This window comes from Cynara cardunculus (genome assembly GCF_001531365.2).
Source record: "Cynara cardunculus var. scolymus isolate 2C chromosome LG 3, CcrdV1, whole genome shotgun sequence".
NCBI classification, from domain to species: Eukaryota; Viridiplantae; Streptophyta; class Magnoliopsida; order Asterales; family Asteraceae; genus Cynara; species Cynara cardunculus.
This window is the reverse complement of record NC_037530.1, coordinates 32332560-32333285: the sequence shown is the minus strand read 5'-3', so window position 1 is coordinate 32333285 and position 726 is coordinate 32332560. Positions and strand designations below refer to the sequence as shown.

The window sequence follows — 726 nt, the reverse complement described above, 5'->3', positions numbered from 1 at the left end:
CAATAGTTGTTTGGTTCCTCTTATCAATGAAACCGCTTCCAAAATATCTTGATCCTTTTTTTGAAGAGCCCGTGACAACAAGTCTGTGACCTCTAAAATATGAAACATCAAATGCAAATAAATCACAAAATCAAATGTCTTCAAATATGCTAAAATACCAGTTGCTTGAGTGCGACTAAAACCATTTTCCCCGTCCTCTTCAACATACCGGAGCACTTCAACAACATTCGGAAACAAAGCAATCAAGCTCAAAATGGTTTTGTAATGAGAACCCCACCGTGTATCTCCGGCTCGTATAAGAGAAAGCTCTTGGCATTTCCATGTTCCAGTATCAATTTCACACTTACCAATTAACATATTGATCAAACCAAGTCGGACAAAAACGTCTTCCTTTACTCCCAACAAATTTTTTTGGAAATGCATGACCCCGTGGTTGACAAGGTCCTCTAAGCAACTATTTTCTCCTTATTTCATCCCTTTGATTAGGATGATATTCCGAAATCCTTTTCCTATCGGCCGGATCCCAAGGAAGATCGTTCAAATCAATTTCGCAAGACATCGAAGGAGCAGAGCTCGATTCAGGTGTTGATGCTTTCCTTTTAAAAAATCTTTCCATTTGATTTGCCTAATTGCCTACAAAATTAGCCAACAAAATTAACCTAAAGCATTTACCAATTACCACAAATTAACCTAAAATACCTAACCTAAAGCATTTACCAATTACCA

At 37.5% G+C, this 726-nt stretch overlaps 1 protein-coding gene across 1 annotated transcript in view; it reads right to left on the bottom strand.

The window, feature by feature from the left end:
- The window catches only part of LOC112509163, a 1138-nt gene extending 781 nt beyond the window's left edge, over nucleotides 1-357 (bottom strand). Inside the window, exon 1 of the mRNA XM_025114020.1 lies at nucleotides 159-357. Within this exon, the coding sequence (XP_024969788.1) occupies nucleotides 159-357 (199 nt within the window). The remainder of the gene's footprint in view (nucleotides 1-158) is intronic.
- Nucleotides 358-726: the final 369 nt, after the last annotated feature.